Here is a 14,192-nt window from a genome sequence, read left to right as displayed (position 1 = left end):
ATTCATATTTCTATTTGTTTCAAATGTGCAAATATCAATAAAGTAGGCGTTTTTCATTAATTACCAACCGTTTCTGCATGTTTTATGTATCTAATTTGAAAGTGGGTAACTTGTAAAGATTGTCTACAAACATTACTTTAAATATGTGTATTTTCATATTTGGAATAATTTATGAGTTTATAGTTAATGAGTTTATGATTGATCCAAATATTCAAGATACTTTTATTGTTTCTTTTCTTTAAAAATCGTATAAATCGAAACCATGCATTATTTTTTTTTCTTTGTGGGTGCATTTGAGTTAAATAAAACAATAATTGATTTCTTCTCGTACGATTTTTATTCAACTATGAAAACAAATAACAAAACCACATTGCACTTGTTATTGGGAAAAAAAGTGATGCAATAAGTATACAGAACGTATGTACATGTAATACATATACAGAATATTTGTAATACGTATACAGAATGTGTGTAATACGTATACAGAATGTTTATAATACGTATACAGAATGTTTGCAATACGTATCCAGAATGTGTGTAATACGTATACAGAATGTTTGCAATACGTATACAGAATGTTATTATACGTATACAGAATGTTTATAATACGTATACAGAATGTTATTATACGTATACAGAATGTTTGCAATACGTATCCAGAATGTGTGTAATACGTATACAGAATGTTTGCAATACGTATACAGAATGTTGTTATACGTATACAGAATGTTTGTAATATGTATACAGCATGTATGTAATACGTATACAGAATGTGTGTAATACGTACATGTATACAGAATCTTTGTAATACGTATCCAGAATGTTTGTAATACGTATACAGAATATTGTTATACGTATACAGAATGTGTGTAATACGTATACAGAATGTTTGTAATACGTATATAATGTTTGTAATACGTATACAGAATGTTTGTAATACGTATACAGAATGTGTGTAATACGTATACAGAATGTTTGTAATACGTATACAGAATGTTTGTAATAGTATACAGAATGTTTGTAATACGTATTCTAAACGTATGCAATACGTACATGTAGAACGTTTACACATCGTAGACAGTCATTGTAAAATGAATACAAATTCAACATGAAAAAGTTTTTCCCTCAGCAAATTCAAGGAAAATGTTTCCATATTTTCTCCAACCAACTTTTCCAAAAGTGAGTGTGCTTATTTCCTTTTTGATCCTACATGCGAGCAAATCTTCCCACTGCTTTCCGACATAAAGGACACGAATGAATGATGTCCTTGGTACCATCCAGACAGAACGGAATCAGGAAGCAACCAGCAAAGCCTCTACAAAATGAAACAATCATTTTACTTGTATATTATGTGTGTTTGCCCATTTCTGGTCGTACTTGCTGTCTTTTGTTATTGGACCGTTGCAATATATATGCAAAGAATACAATCACATCGATTAAAGTTGTTCTTGATTTGAGGAATGAGAGTAATATCGCCACCTGTTAATAATTAAACGATTTTACAAATTCCTAATCAACTTAGCAAGGGAATATTCATTCATGAAAATTAACAGCCTATTGTTAATGGCAGTCAACCAAAAATGACACAGCAACACTACGGTCTAAATTTCTCCAGAATGTCTTGCCTTGTCAATGACCTAAGATTGACAGAGCAATATGTGCTCGACATCTAAAATTATTGCTGAAAATTACTTTTCGAGAAAATACAAATACAGATGAAAGCAAGATTGATTGATTGATTGAATATTGTTTAACGTCCCTCTTCAGACTTTTTCACGCTTATGGTCACCATTGACGGTGAAAGGCCGCAAAATTAAGGCCTATGCTCGGCGCTTATGGCCTTTGAGCAAGGAGGGTTCTTTATCGTGACACACCTACTGTGACACGGGACCTCGGTTTTTGCGGTCTCATCCGAAGGACAGCCACATTTAGTCGCCTATTACGACAGGCAAGAGGTACTGAGGACCTATTCTAACCCGGATCTCCACGGGATAGATCATGCAAGATGAGTATTGTTAGAATTTTTCAAATTCAGAAGACACTATATAGATAAATATATTTGGTGAATTAAGTAAGCAATAATAAAGTCAATGAATCATTGATGCATTCATGAGGGAGATAACCCGGGTGTACTAGTACAAGCAATAAGGATTCATTTTTTTCTGTGGCTGTTGGGGTTATTTTGTCACCCCAGGTATGGAACAGGTGATCTGCGTAGCCTTAACTTATGTAGCCATATCATCATGTCATATCATATGCGATAAATCATAACTTATACGGAATCAAACTTACCCAATGATACAGATGAAGATACAAGCGAGCCACGTGACCATACCTACGTCAGTCCTTGTGGCGGTAGTTATGGTTTGTGAGCAATGGGGACAGACGATTTGTACCCCTATTTCCCGGAATATGTGGTGACTGTACTGTTGTACTGTGGTCACGGGTTGAACCACCACTGTCGTGTTAGTGTGAGCTGAAATGTCGAAACGAGACACTCAAAATTGACAGTAACAAGACATTTCTTTTCATAGATGAAATTAATTTAATAGATATAGATGAGTATAATTTCATTTAATAAATCAACGCGAAAACACTTTCAGTTGATATTGTACTTTATAAGAAGTCATGAAATTCATAGATGAAATTAAAATTTACAAAGCATCAGGAAACGTGGTTCATTGTAACTCCTGTGATTGTATAACTAGGACCCAATATGTGTGGTATTGTAACTCCTGTGATTGTATAACTAGGACCCAATATGTGTGGTATTGTAACTCCAGTGATTGTATAACTAGGACCCAATATGTGTGGTATTGTAACTCCTGTGATTGTATAACTAGGACCCCAGACTTTCGTAGATTAATTTTTCCCCCAGTGTATGTATGTAGAGTAGACTTCTGCACTTTCTTTTCCATGAGTTTTGTAAAAGTTTTGATTGCAAAAATATGCAATTTTATAAAGAGACAACATAATGTGATTTCCAGTTTTTTACACGTCTGTTTCCTGACTTTTAGTCAATGATTGTAATTTGCTTTATGCTTAATTATGATGATTGATGAATCATGATGACGATTTCTTTGTCTAACACGCTGTATCCTTTTTTCTTATAACCGTTTGTTTACTTGCAGATCTGACATCCCTGTGTATAGAAGCATAGAATTAGGTTGATTTTAGTGTGAAATATTTACAATAGACTGCTTATGCAATTTCTGGAATGGGTCAGACACTTACGAAATTGTGGCTGAATTGATTTAAATGTTTTCACTAATGGTAAAATTTGATCTACTTTCCTTTAATTAAGCACAAATTTAAACAAAAGTTTTAATCTCGTTACAATAGACGGAGCTGTAAGTTACTCTGTTGACAACTTATCTAAACTTAGTTGTAAAAAACAATTATTTGCATAAATGATTAACACAAAAATGCTTTCAAAAGATGGCATACTTTGTAAGAGGTCATGAATTTGCCATCTGCGTTTAAATATGAAAATTTACATTTTTCATTTATATCATTTTCTGAAACTTCAATAAACCAGAACACCATTTTACTCACAATAAGCTGGCGGGGCCCCTCCGTATCCTTGGTGTTGGGGAGGGGGTGGATTCCAACCCTGCTGGGGGTGAGCGGGAGGTGGAGCTTCATGTTCAATATATGGTGGTGAATTGTAGACACCTAATTGATGGTGATAAACACCTGCTGGCGGCGGCTGCTGGTAGCCATCATGTGGTAGGGGGGACTTTTGGTAGTCGTTTTGTGGTGGAGGATGCTGGAGGTCACTTGCTGGTGGTGGATGCTGGGAGCCACTTGCTGATGGTAGATGCTGGGAGTCACTTGCTGGTGGTGGCTGCTGGGAGCCACTTACTGGTGGTGGCTGCTGGGAGTCACTTGCCGATGATGGCTGTTGGGAGACACCTGCTGGGGGTGACTGCTGGGAGATATTCTGTGGTGGTGAATCATTATCTTCCGGCTGTCCTGGTAAAGAATGTTGGTATGCTTCCTCGGACTGTGTCTCCATTCCTTGCTTGATCGAATCTCTTACTTTTTTAAAAGAAACCCTAGAAAGTTTACACTTAAATATCCAAGTTCAACAGAACACAACACCGCAGACTTCTTATTTAAATCCTCTGGTCAGAAATGAACCACTGGAAATTAATGCATTGAGCTTTCGAAATCTACCTCGGTCGAACCAACCATATCCAATCCTTCTTTGGTAACAACACATATTGATTGATTGTTGCTATAGGGATGGGCAGTTAAATGGACGATGATACTGTAGGTAATAGGACGAAGGAAGGTTTCTTTATTGACCCCCACATGTAACAATACAAGCATAGCAGGGATTTACTATTTCATCGTGGATTTTACATGGGAGAAAACCGAAAGAAGAGAATGTGTTGCATCAGATAATCGTGTCTTTGATGCCAATAGGAAAGAATAGAATTAAGTGACGGGAGACATTTTAAAATTGTGAAATACAAAGTCAACTTTGTAAGACGAAGGGCAGCAATGGTGCATGTACTAACATCGGCAGAAGGGCAGCAATGGTGCATGTACTAACATCAGCAGAAGACCATGGCAACAGATGTGAAAATCAGACAGGTGAAGAGACCTTTTTATCAAAGAGAGAGACAAGAATTTTATTAAAACTGTGATAGGAAAAAATGATAAGAGAGAGCAATAGAGGAGGCAGTATGCACCTGTAGAAATGTTAATCTGCACCTGTAGAAATGTTAATCTGCACCTGTAGAAATGTTAATCTGCACCAGTATGTACAAAACGCCACGAAATGGTATGTGTGATGTCGGCTGTGGTGGCGCCTTTTATCAAAGTTATATTTCTTTATATCAAGTCCGATCTCTTACAGTTACAAAGTTCCGGAGAGTGACAGATGGACGGACGGACGGACGATAGACAAATTAATGCCTAAGCGTCACTGTCTCAACAATGGAGGGGGTCCCATCATGCACATGTAACGGGAGAACCAGGCATGTATAATGATTTCTGAAAATAAAGAAAAAATATGAATGTATATTATACAGTGGGTTAAATATAGATTCAGCCGCAAATATTTTCTCTAAAATATATTATTTGAGGATTAATTATTTTAAAATAATAACTTTTATATGACGTGGAGTAAATGAAAACGGGGGGTGGGGAGGGGGGGGGGGGGGGAGGTAACATATTGTAACGTCAATCTCATATGGAGTAAATTAAAGTCAACTCAGTTTCTAAGATATTAAAAGAATGTTAATAAAATCAAATAAACTAATCAAACTGCACATAACATGTAAAATTAAATGATTGTGTTTCTAACATGGATCGTGCGTGCAGAGGAAGTTCATAACGCACAGTGTGCTGTTCATATAAATACCCGCTCTGTGTTGTTCATATAAATACCCGCTCTGTGCTGTTCATATAAATACCCGCTCTGTGCTGTTCATATAAATACCCGCTCTGTGCTGTTCATATAAATACCCGATCTGTGTTGTTCATATAAATACCCGCTCTGTGTTGTCCATATAAATACCCGCTCTGTGTTGCTCATATAAATACCCGCTCTGTGCTGTTCATATAAATACCCGCTCTGTGCTGTTCATATAAATACCCGCTCTGTGTTGTTCATATAAATACCCGCTCTGTGCTGTTCATATAAATACCCGCTCTGTGTGGTTGCACAATATAGATGTCAGGGAAAAATCAATCGGAAAAACAATCCGTTACAGCTAAAGTTTGATTAAAAACATAACTAATGATTAAAAAGTAGTGTAGATTTAATGAAGTTCTTTTTTCATGCTTTACTCGGAAGTCCAGAACCATTGTATAATAGTAGAAGTACAACTGTGTTCTCAGAACTACGGAACACACGGAGAACGAACGATGAAGCAGAGTTGTCAAGACTTCAAAGAAACACCGCTACGTGAAACCAGTACAAGATTAATGAAGACCTGCGGAAGATACACATTTACACGTGAATGTGAGAACTCTAGATAACCCCCAAGAGAAATCAACCTCTGTATACAGCCATGACCAATATATATCCTGCGCGTGTGCTTTACTGAAACATTTACGAGGGAGACGAGGAGATATATATATATATATATATATATATATATATATATATATAATTATTATTATTATGTTGCATTACTGTTTGTGCTTAATTCAGAGTGATCTACTCTTGGTAAGTACAGTGTTCTAGAATGCATTCATACGTATTTATAAAGGTATTTGAAATAAAGAAATATTACACTCGTTTAAAGAATATTCTGCTGATTTCATATAGGTAAAAGAAGGTTGTACCCTATGACAAAAACCTGTAGTTGAAATCTCCATAGATATTCAATGATGTAATGATTCCGGGTTGGCGGATATACGGTTCAAATCAAATATTATGACGTATAAGTAAATAGGTTTATTTTGAATCTGGTCGTTAGCCAAGGTATGTGTATACGAAAATTTGTATTTTAAACTTTGACAATAGATGGCAATATTCTGAAAACATGCCACAGTAAAATGTGTATGTGGTTTTGAGAAGAATTGGCCTAGTAATTAAGAAATCAACCTTTCTGTGTTGGTTTAGAGCTAAACACAACATGTACAATGTGAAACTAGTTTTTCCCCTATATTTACCATATACATGTACAAGAAAAGAATTTCCCATTTCTGTACTTCCAATGAAGGAAAAGATGGGTTGTTTTTTTGTTGTTGCGAGTATCAATTGTTTCCGCCTTCTGAATATTGATAATGGAAGATACAAAAAGTGAATGTGAGGAGTGAATTTGTACATTATATACCAAAAACGAAGTGTAAAATGAAATGCGTTTTGTTTTAATATATCTTGCTTATGTAAATGTGCGTAAACGATTTATCAAACCATATGTTATAAACAAAATTATTTTTTAAAATGTATAGACTATTCAATACTAATGATTTCAAATGTGTTACAAGTTAGTAAAGTGTTTCATTATTTGTCAAGATCTACACAACAAAGGCAAACTGCCCTTAAAAGTGAATGATTAATGTCGATCTAATGATGTTGGGAGTCCTCTGCCATGCTCATGGTGTCGTTCCGTGAACGTGTACAGAATCCTACTTCGCATACTCCCTGGACGTACGTCAAGTTATTTTATCACGTGTACACATGCTACTGTTGGCGTACTGAAAACGTATGTTCATGTAGATTCTCAATTCTGGCGACAGTCACATACAATTCCTTTATACTCAACAAAAATTCAACTTGAACGAATTCTATTATAAAAGGTCGCGATCCAATTTCTCTTTTAGCAGGAAGGAGACATTTCATTTCAATCAAAATGAAGAATGCAATTTCATTTAAATCATCGAGGTAGCTTGTCTTCGTTTACTTCCCTTTACATGGGAAAGTGCAACATGGCTTCCTTTCAAAATATGTTGTCCTTTGCTGGTTATTCAAGCTTTGATAGGCCACAAAGGTGCTCCTGCTTTGTATGGAAAGTTATATGGAACATTATATCTCGTAAAATTTATCCATGCATCTGGTATCCATAAATTCACATTATATATTTACAAACAAACAAGACATTTATTCCTTGACTGAAGACATAAATGCATGAAATGATTAAAAATCTTTAATAAAAGCATTTATAACATTCAAACATGAAACATTTCAATTTTTTAAAAACAAATCATGTGGAGAAAAATAAAGTTGGGTTTTTTTTGTTTTTGTTCAAACATAAGTATACAGTATGAATAGAGCTAGATTGAGTTATAAAAAGACTGATGTGTTTGCGTATATTCAATAGATATCCATAGCTTTTGCTGCAATATAAAAAATGTAGATCAATTGATATAGGATGAAATAAAAAAAAATACAAAAATTAATACAAACAACCTGCAACCATATTAGGATCTGTATGTGTATATACATGGAATATCAATGAAAACTGGATTACAAGGAAAGTTTTCCCTTTATAAACAACTCCATAAAAGCAAGATTAGTCCCAGGTAAAGTTCTACAAATCATCAGCAGTCACGGGTCCTGGATTCATTGTCACGTGGCAACGCCAAGAATGGCCACCACTAGACCCGGTTGAATTTGCCGACGGTCTGGTTACAGCTGGGGCAGCTGTGGATGACGTCCTTGCAGCCATCAATGCAAAACGGGATCAGGCAACACCCAAGCCACAACCTGAAAACAAGAGTAATGATATAATGATAATGGTACTTAAAGAGTTTTACAGCTGATTACATTTTGTAGATTTCGAACATGCAATCACCATCTACCGATTGAAAGTGGGCGTTGGATTAACATACCAAGGGAGGACAGAATATGTACATACTGTAATTTACAAGAAATTGGAGATGAATTTCATTATGCACTCAACTGTGATGCAATACAAGAACAAAGAATGAAATTTTTATCACCTAAACAAATGAAAATTAAAAATATCTTTACTTTTAAACAAATCATGTCTAACAATAAATACTGTTTTTTGAGAAAACCCTGTACTTTCATTAAGAAAGTAAATAAAATGTGCTCCCCTACCTAGAATGCCCATACTTCACATTAATAATAACACGTTTTTTTCCTCTAACTTGATAAATACTTTATTACACGCATGTATTATTTACTAAATGTATATATAACAGGTTTTTGTCTTTATATCTTTGTATACCATTGCATAATGGTGATGAGATCCAATAAATTGAATTCATCCAGTTGAAAACTACATTCTGGGAAGTTTTCAGAACTGCAGAGTTTTATTTGAATAATGACAATAGTTAAATAGCGTAAAACCGCTCCCCCCCGTACCCACTCATTTATTTACGGGTCTCAAATGTTGTACCGATACCTGGGGCATACTTTATTGCGCTATCTTTCAAAGTTCACATCCATAAATGATCTGGAAATAATTTTCATTCGATAATTACTTCCTAAGTAGATATTTAATTGCATGTTCCCCATGTTGGTGTTCAGTCTTTATTCATCGTATTACATATACTAACATTTACACCATCAATATAAAATAATAAGAATTCACGAAATTGTTATCTTTTTAATTTTTTTTTTAAAAAAAGAACACGAGCAATTTTTTTTTTGTTTTACCGATTTCATAAAGCGCCACTTGCAAGCTTCATAAAATGTGCCTGGCCACATGTGTAAAGCATCACGTTCACACTTCTATAAGTCTAAAAATTTTGGAATATGAATTTTAAAATTCCTTCTGTGATAAAATATACCTACATGTACCCTGTACAGTATTGATTTACATACCCTTGCAGATGTTAGTCATTTAAAAAACATTTCTCGCATGATAGGTTATCAATCTGAACTTGGATTCTTAAACATTTGGAATGATGACAAAAAAGGAACCCATAAAATTGTCACGTGATGCACAGGATAGTCTTCAGTTATTTGGTTACTTGCGGAAATAAAGCTGAGTGTGCAGTACAATGTAGTCTCCATAGAAGTACCCCTCAGCAAATACGGTTCATTAAAGTTCTTCGCTACATGAATGACGATATGAAACACGCAAAAATTGGATCCATATCTGATAAATTCTATGATATTCTCCCATTAATTTTGTTGTTTAGAAACTATACTTCAAATTAATTTCTTCCTTTACACTAGAAACAGCCAATAACTAACGAGAAAGGTCACCTTAAGTTCTTATAATACAATAAAAAAGTGGTATTCACATAATATTAAGAGGTCATAGCAAGGGTCTTGGCGTTGATTTGGTCTTGATGTCATCGATAAAAGATCAGAGTGACTCTGTACTTAAGAGTATCTGCATAATGCATTTGAATTATGTGTACGTGTGTGTTAACTATATGCTACAATTCATCTACAATGAAGTGCAACGAGGTCAAATTAGTGGAAATATTCTCCAACAAAAGCTTATATACACCAATGTTCTTCACTCCAGTAAACAACACACTGCATCTTACGTCATCATACAGCTAATTTCTATTATATTTATTCAATTATTACATTAAGGGAAAATAATATTAAAGGTTGTGAAGAATTTTTCAGAGATGTATTACCCAAAGAGGATGAGTACGCCGCAGATGATCCAGGTCAGGGTCCCCGTTTCATACGCTGTGCTGGTCGTGATGCTGGCATGACAGTATGGACACTGCATGGCGACCGGGGTCTCGCGAAAGACCTGCGCCATCATTACTGGCTGAGCCCCCATGACAACGGTCGTCTGCTGTCCTGTAAGTATGAAAAGGATGTACGGAACATGCTTAAATTATATGTTTTAAATGAACAATATAATTTAAAGGTTTCCCTATCTTGACGTTGGCCTACCCTTACATAACCAAACTTGACAAATATTTACGAGGATGACATAGCACGTGAATGAGAAGCAGTCTGGTCTTCATTAATGACTATTTGTATCTAATCTAAACAGTGTTTTATTATGATAAATCACGACAGAATCGAACACCAGGCACTCTCTATATAAGTCCTCTCCTAGAAGGTACAAGGTCATACAAACATATATATATAAAATTATAAAAACAAAGGATATAATAATGTGGACATTGTAATAACATATATAGGCAATTCATGAGAAGGCAGCTTTAATTCTACTATAGATATAAAACATTGCATGATATCATTGAATACTTTACACTGTAATGTGCATTTGTTAATCAATAGCTGTAGGTACAAATATCATAAATAGAAGACACAAAATAGGAAAAAGAAACATGGAAAGAAAGAAAATACGGTGTATCGGTTCTATGACAATAAAATGGAATTGGTTACACAAGGGTAACGGCAATTGCAAATTACTAAAACTTTGGATTAGTTTCTCTCTTTGTAAATTGTATTTAGGACAATTCATGAAGAAGTGAAACAGTTTCAGAAATATTGCCACACATATCTGATTTTGATCAACAAGTAAAGTACTATCATTATTTTGCAATTGACAGTAAAGTATTTTTATTTGCTTTTCGTTTTTCATAATCATAAAATATCTGTCTTAGGTTTTATTAAAGGGAAAAAGTTTTTTTTATTGCTGTTCTAAATGTTGATAATGTTGGAAGACTTCTAATTTCAAGAGATAAGTCATTCCATAGTTTTATAGTTGAAGGAATAAAGTTATTCATATATGAAGCAGATTCAGCTAATGGAACATTAATAAGAGGATCATGGTCTCCAAAGGGGGTATGAATTCTGAGGTAGGAAACGTGTATAGGGGTTGAGTGGTGGTATGATTTCAATGGGCAAATTCTGTGTTTGATTAAATACAAAGTGTAAATGAAATATTTTTATGCCTCTTGTTTCCAACTATACAGTTGCACAAATAATAAATAAAAACAATTTTAAAAGATACAAAGCATACCGATTGTACAGAATATACGAGTATGATTGGGCCTGATTCCACCTATTTTTGGTGTACATGCAACGTAACTAAATTATCTTCCAAAGACCCTCCCCCCCCCCCCCCCCCCCCCCCCCCAAACACATCCCGGCCATCTAACAATGTAACAACTTAATAAGGAAGAGAATTCTGGATCCGCACAAACTCCAACATTCTTTAAACAGATTACCTGTTTTGAATTTATCAAACCGAAACGAATAGCATAGGCGCAGTTGTTAACGTCACGGTGAAGTTAACACGGACCTGCCCTGAATATCGACCGATCCTTAAACAGGGCAAATAATACAAAATTATGATAATATAATAACTTCAAGGATTAAAATAAATAATGTTAAACGAACTTATGGCAATCTAATCTTTTCTTCATACATGTATTTGATTAAAATCCAACAGATTCAAAAATGGATCTTACCCGACGACACAGATTATCGCGGCCATTGCCTATGCTATGTTCGGGTGTTGACACGGACTATAAAATAGATTAGTGGTACTTAGATCTAAACCGAATATATCACTGCAGTACTTACCATAGCCAGGAGGTGGCTGACTGTACCCCGGGGGTGGGGGTTGTGGATTACCAAGAGGTTGTCCCTTAAAGTCGCTCATGATTGTGGATAGCCTCCGATAGGTCTCTGAACAATATTTACCTTTGTCTTAAGTATGGAAGTGCGTGCGGGTTATCATTGTGTACTATCCTCGCCGCTCCTAACAAACCGTATCGGAAATAATTATGCTGTATGTGTAATGTGTCAAGATGATAGACTAATATTTTGCAATGGTTTTATACGCGACCACCATGTCAAAGTAAAACAAAAACAGAAACAAAATGTGTTTGTAATACCCAGAGCAGGGGCGGATCCAGGGATTTTTGAAAAGGAGTTTTTACCATTAATTTTGGTTTCAAAGGAGGAGGGGGTTCCACTCTCAAAATGAGTTATCTTTATCTAAATTTTCTTACGAAAGGGGGAGGGTTCTAACCCTCGGACCCCCCCCCCCCCGGATCCGCCACTGCAGTTATATATTAAATTGTACCATTATTGTATTTTGATGTAATCTATTTTCCAGAGCAGCGTGTGTTTAATAGTATTTGGTGTATGTTAGACCAAGGACAGACTAACCCTAAAATCTTATTTGCGTCATTTTTAGAAAGAGCTTTCTGATTTGTAAATACTTGAGGATATGAACTAAAAAGTATACAGGCGTGAAGCGCTGCAGTTCATACTCTCAAGTATATTCAAAAATGAAATTTATTTTTTTATATTTATATTCTACTTCCATCTATCGGAATTTCCAGCCGTTAAAAATAGACATACCAGGCACTATTCCTCAATGTTCCTAATTATGCACGCTGTTCACAACTGCAGCGCATTCATGAACAAATGACTATCATTTGCAATTTCAAATGAAAAAAACATTGGAAATGTAAATTGGTATTCCCACCAATACCGTACTGCTCGAGCACTTTGAATGGAACAATTTGTTTCAGTAATATATAACAAAGCGAGTCTTATTTTGTTCGATACTACAATTTTGACTGATTTGAACATAAATACAATTTGCAGAGTCGGGTCAATGGAAGCCGTGGCTACTGGTTTCTATTCAAGAAAAGAACTCATTTCTCTACTCCAGCCACCTAGAGATCAAGCGGCGACACTTTTATTCCGTTATCATCATATCTCATGTACAAGCATTAAAAAAATAATTCCATTTTTAAAATCTTTTTTTATTTTATTCATTTATATTTATTGCCGTACAACCTGTAGCATCTATTGCAAATATTCTCACCACTGGAACCACTCCCCTGGAGATCGCCTGCTTAATGGAACTTTCAACGTATTCCACTTTTCATGTGAAGTTCACTAATTTAAGTTGCGTCCTTTCCAACTTAATCCGTATGTCACATAGTTCATTGGTCCCCAGTCATCAATATGTTTCGAAAATGAAACGAAGGTAAAGGAAGTTTAGATAATAATACAGAACAGAATGTACAAAAAGTTTCAAAACGAAAATAGAGCACAAGAAAGGCAAGGGAACCTAAGGAAAGTGGCTATAGCATAAATGTGTACAAATCTTATACAGCGTATGCATGACAGATTCGAAAAATAATATCTAATCTAAAAATTATGCTTTTGAAATGCTATAAAGCGTTTTTTGAAAAATCGTTCCGATATTTTAAATTCACGTCTCTTGTGCACTGATTCTAATGGGATGTTAAAAATACATGCAGAATCAACATTTCCAATGAATATTAGGATTTAGCTGATTAGACAACAGCTATTTGACGATAATGAAATTAAGCTTTCAGTACCAATAGCTTGATGTATTCAGCTTAGAAATCCTTCCGACTAAAATTCAGTCGGAAAGAGTCCGAGGTAGAATGTATATAAGGAGCATAGGGATGCTAACCGAGGCTCTTACTAGCAGGAGTACGGTATAGACAACCCGACTCATTACCCTCATCCAGGGGTTTATTTCGTTGCATAAAATCACTGAATTACATTTAATCTTATTAACTTCAATGATCACATCGATCAGAGACTGATTGAAATAAATATACTTATAGTAAAACAGAAGCTGGTAAATAAAATAACCATTTATATTCATCTTTTTACATCTCTTTCTCCGTCTTCAACTTTAACTTATAGTATAAATTACTTTAAAAGTATATATTCAAGACAGATGCTATGCTTGTTTATTATAGGATTAAACATTATTTTTGAAGAATTTATCGATGTGTAAACTCCGGATATTTTACTCACAAACTGAATAAAAATGCGAATTCATTCACTTTATTAACAATTGCAAAAATTTGAA

At 34.9% G+C, this 14,192-nt stretch overlaps 2 protein-coding genes across 2 annotated transcripts; both read right to left on the bottom strand.

The window, feature by feature from the left end:
- Positions 1–3,547: 3,547 nt before the first annotated feature.
- On the bottom strand, positions 3,548–4,018 carry LOC125669114 (basic salivary proline-rich protein 1-like). The gene has a single exon (XM_048903561.2). The coding sequence runs from the start codon at positions 4,016–4,018 to the stop codon at positions 3,548–3,550; it is 471 nt and encodes a 156-aa protein (XP_048759518.2).
- Positions 4,019–7,596: 3,578 nt separating this feature from the next.
- On the bottom strand, positions 7,597–12,196 carry LOC125670882 (LITAF domain-containing protein-like). Its single transcript, XM_048906327.2, has 3 exons — positions 11,906–12,196; positions 10,030–10,201; positions 7,597–8,170 (listed from the first exon to the last, which is right to left on the bottom strand). The coding sequence occupies exons 1-3, from the start codon at positions 11,982–11,984 to the stop codon at positions 8,062–8,064; spliced, it is 360 nt and encodes a 119-aa protein (XP_048762284.2). The 5' UTR covers positions 11,985–12,196; the 3' UTR covers positions 7,597–8,061.
- Between the last annotated feature and the right edge of the window lie 1,996 nt (positions 12,197–14,192).

This window comes from Ostrea edulis, chromosome 4 (assembly GCF_947568905.1).
Source record: "Ostrea edulis chromosome 4, xbOstEdul1.1, whole genome shotgun sequence".
Classification (NCBI taxonomy): domain Eukaryota; kingdom Metazoa; phylum Mollusca; class Bivalvia; order Ostreida; family Ostreidae; genus Ostrea; species Ostrea edulis.
The sequence above is the reverse complement of the archived record's forward strand: the minus strand, read 5'-3'. Positions and strand labels throughout refer to the sequence as shown.